The sequence below is a fragment of the Octopus bimaculoides genome, chromosome 19, assembly GCF_001194135.2.
Source record: "Octopus bimaculoides isolate UCB-OBI-ISO-001 chromosome 19, ASM119413v2, whole genome shotgun sequence".
In the NCBI taxonomy this organism is placed as follows: domain Eukaryota; kingdom Metazoa; phylum Mollusca; class Cephalopoda; order Octopoda; family Octopodidae; genus Octopus; species Octopus bimaculoides.
The window spans coordinates 4,253,556-4,257,615 of record NC_068999.1 but is presented as its reverse complement, the minus strand read 5'-3'; the positions used below and the strand labels follow the sequence as shown (position 1 = coordinate 4,257,615).

The 4,060-nt window shown below is 39.8% G+C and overlaps 1 protein-coding gene across 1 annotated transcript in view; it reads left to right on the top strand.

Moving 5' to 3' along the window:
- Positions 1-4,060, top strand: part of LOC106884054 (fibronectin type-III domain-containing protein 3A) — a gene marked incomplete at its 3' end in the record, with an annotated part of 245,776 nt that overhangs the window by 168,248 nt on the left and 73,468 nt on the right. Inside the window, exon 5 of the mRNA XM_052974886.1 lies at positions 2,916-3,082. Within this exon, the coding sequence (XP_052830846.1) occupies positions 2,916-3,082 (167 nt within the window). The remainder of the gene's footprint in view (positions 1-2,915; positions 3,083-4,060) is intronic.

Here is a 4,060-nt window from a genome sequence, read left to right as displayed (position 1 = left end):
AAATTTGTTTTATGGGGTGATACACAATGGAACTGAACTGAGGACTGGTGTGCAGGCCCTATTAAAGAGAAGCAGGGGGGAACGGGAGGAGGGGGCGGCAGGTCGAGGTGAGTGCAAATAGTTCGTGCATTTTCAAATAATAGGAGACTCTCAGTAGTTATATTGGGGAATCTCAGCATAATGAAAGAAACGAAAATTAATAAATCCAGTTACATGTATTGAGTACTTCATTATAATCCAGGCCCTGGAGTGACGTACGTGACAGACCATGCCTTCACCCTTGTTCAGCATTTTGTTCATTTACCTCTGTCCCCACCTCAAACCATCATCTGTTACTCTCCCCTTGCATACTCGAGAACTTGCACTCCCTCACTTTCCAGTTCTCTACCTCTTTTCTATCTTATATTCATCTTCTTGTACCTCGGACCAGATCCAACCTCTCACACCTACCCTACAATGCCGTTCTAAAAATATACAATCATATTATCACAATACTGAAGCTACGGGATAATGCCTGGTCATTTCTAAACAATGTGGATAAACAAGCAATAAATTGGCCAAAAAAATCTGAATGCCAAAGAGTTAATTTTGGACCGAACCAATTCCTCTTACTTCACACCATGGATATTTCCTATTTAGTCCAGTAATTATATTATTTCATCAAGATGAAATTTTTGGACATGTGGTTATTGTGGCCGTGGTTAAATTTCTGGCAATATTTGAGGGTCAGTGGTCAGTCAGTGTTGGTCAGTTGTATATATTTTAACAGCTCTGATTTGCAGTGTTCAGGAATGTCTTGAACTCCTGATTTTCAGATTGGTCTGGTGGTACTCTGTCATTTTACCAAATTTATCCCTCTTACTCTGTGTGCATGTGTGTTTGTGCTGTGTGTGTGTGTGTGCATACATACGCATACACAGGGTAGTGTTGTTACATGTGTGTATGTCTTCATTAACACTACTTGAGAAAAAGTTAAGGATTCCCAACAGGAAGGACATCTGACCCATACTAGCATGAAAAAATGAACATAAAACAAATGAATATACATACATACTTATGCACTCACACACACACACACACACTTTATTTAAAGCTTGTAGTTAGTTCTGTAGCCAGAAATTAGTACAAGACTATCTTTAACCAAGTTCCACTGTTGTTAGACAAACGACAGTTCTTGGATAAATAGGAAACCAAGATACAGACTAGACGTGTGTGTGTGTGTGTGTGTGTGTATGCATAGACAATGTTTTATGGAAGTGTTGGCAACTGTTTATTGAGTCGGGATGTATTTCGTCTGCGAGTGTGGGAGGACTGTGCCTAACTATACTCTGTGTGTGTGTGTGTGTGTGTACTTATATATTTTGTAGTTTTATCACACACACATGTGTGTGTGTGTGTGTGTGACTAGTCAGCCTCATTTTCAATTCATAACGTTTCTACAGGATGTTCAAAATGTCTCTCCACAGTGAATTTTTTCATCCCGACACTCCAAGATGCCTTTCAACTCCTCTTATGAAGCTTTTCAAGTCTTGTAAAATCTAATCTATTCTTTTGTAGTCTTATACCCTCTTTTCAATAAATATTTATTTTGCATTGAAATACTTACTGCGGAGAGACTTTTTGAACACCCTGCACTTTCTCCCTATTTCTTTCTTCTTAAAGTTTCTAATATATTGCATTGTCTGATATACCCTTCCGTTTAACACTTGGCACCTCTCACTTGCTCTTCTTCATATCCCATCAGAGACAAATCTCTGTCTTTACTCCCACACATGACATTATCTCCATTTTAAAGAATTTCTTGGATCAGAGAACTAACAGACATCATTGCCAAGACGGCGCTCACAATCATCTTCAAAGACTCAGTCTTCAGCAACATCATAACGCTAAAAGCAACAACATTTTTACAAAAATACTAACATATTGGTTTAATATAAAATCCCCTCCCCACTACCACCATCAGTGCCAAAAATAGAAAAATAATTAACAAATTATCCAGAACCACTTTCTCCAAGTTAATTTGCTTAATGACGGTCATGGTTGAAATCTTAGTGTCTGTTCCTTTTCTGACCCCAACTTCAACAATGGCTATACAAAGTCTCTGCGGGCCTCAATTAATTTTCAAATAATTACTAAATGATTTAATAAAATTAATTGAAATTTTGTTAATTTAAAATTTTTTTTTTTTTTTTGAAAATTAATTTGATGTTTTGAACAAGAAATTTTAATCTAAGGCTTCTAAGATGATTCTGAGACTATGTGACATCACAACCTGATATCTGTGGATTAGCTGACATCAGGGTTTAAATGATCCTGGAATTTTGTAACACAAAAGTGTCATAATTCATGGATTATCTAACTTATGAGTCTAAAATAATAATTGGGTCATTTGAGATAATCCTTAGATTATCTAACGACTTGAGAAGTTGTTTCTGAGATAATTCATGGATTATTTAAGACCAGAGTCTAACTTTGAATTAATCTTTGGTTTATCTAACGTCTGGATCTCTGATAATCCACTGAAACATTATGTTGTTGGTGATGATGATGATGATGTTGATGACAATTCAGTCAATGATTTAATTTAAATAGCAATGTTTTAACAAGGGTTGTCGGACATTTTTAAAGGCATCAAGTTCACCAACCTTGGCACAAAATAAGGGCCTCATCACCAGTCTCTTGGAGCCTGTAAAGGTCATGAGCCCTACCACTAAGGTCAAAAGTCACCCTCAGTCAGTGATAGGAGCTGGGTTCAATACCAGCTGATGGTGGAGGCAAGGGTCAGGTCACACTGGCGTAAAGGGTTAAGTATAAAGTGTCCAACTCAATCCCTGGTGGGAGCTGTAAAAAAGGGTTTGTTTAAATTGTCCAAATGTTCAAATTTGTTTACTAATGTTTTGTTGTTATACTTTCAGGTCCTGCCACAGTACGGATGGTCTCCAATAGTGGTCCACCGTTACCCATGCCTATGCAAGTGGCTCCTGGTCATATGGTACAGCAGATCGTCGATGAGCATGGCATACTGACCAATGTGATATTAGCTCCTCAGATGCCAGGGATGGCCCCAGGAAGTCCCATGACGGTACGGTGTTACGTATGTATTTCACCCCCATTTTATCCGCCTGCCCAATGCCACTGCGCTCCATTCTGCTATCACAATGCCCGCAGCGTCACGCCTCCACCCCCACCCCTGTCTTGACACAACCACCATCGGCCCCTGCACTCACTGCACAAACCCATAGAGACACGATTGAGCATGGCACTGCCACCATCACCTCCCAAACACCACCACTAACACTTCCAACACACCACGACCATCACCTCCAACATACCATTCCTTCCAACACATTAACCTCCAATGCATTACCATTGCCAACATACCACACTCACACACACACACACCGCTGCCGACACTCCACCAACACACCATCACCCTCTTCTCCCACCAACACACCACTAACACCACCATTTCCAACACACCACCGCCAACACCAACGACTCCACCAAAATGCTGCTAACCAAACCTTTTTCGCATTCTTTTCTCTTGTTATTGATGTTATTTTTGTTGTTTGTGAAGATGATGATGATGATGATGAACAGGTGGAGTGTTGTTGATGGTGATAACGATCAGGTGGAGTGATGAAAGCGATGATGGCAGTTATGATGATGATGATGGTGTTTACCATTTATCACTTTTTCATTTTTAACTCTTCCACACCAATTAACTTCTTGTCTTTACAATTCATCAAATTCTCCACAAACACACACACTTGTTACATGTGTACATACTATACACACACTTGCTCGCTCCCACACACAAGCACACACACACTCTTTCATTACAGACACTCCAGTTATGGTGGGGTGGGGGGAGAACGACAAGGAATTGATTGTGAGACTCAAAACTCGGGCTGAATAAATAACACAAGGTATTTTTGTTCAGAGCACCAATTTATTGGCAATGTTCTCCCCAATATACAACATACATGCATATACGTATCTCTCTGTCTTTCTGTCTCCCTTTCTCTCTCTTTCTCCCTCCCTCCCTCTCTCTTTCTCT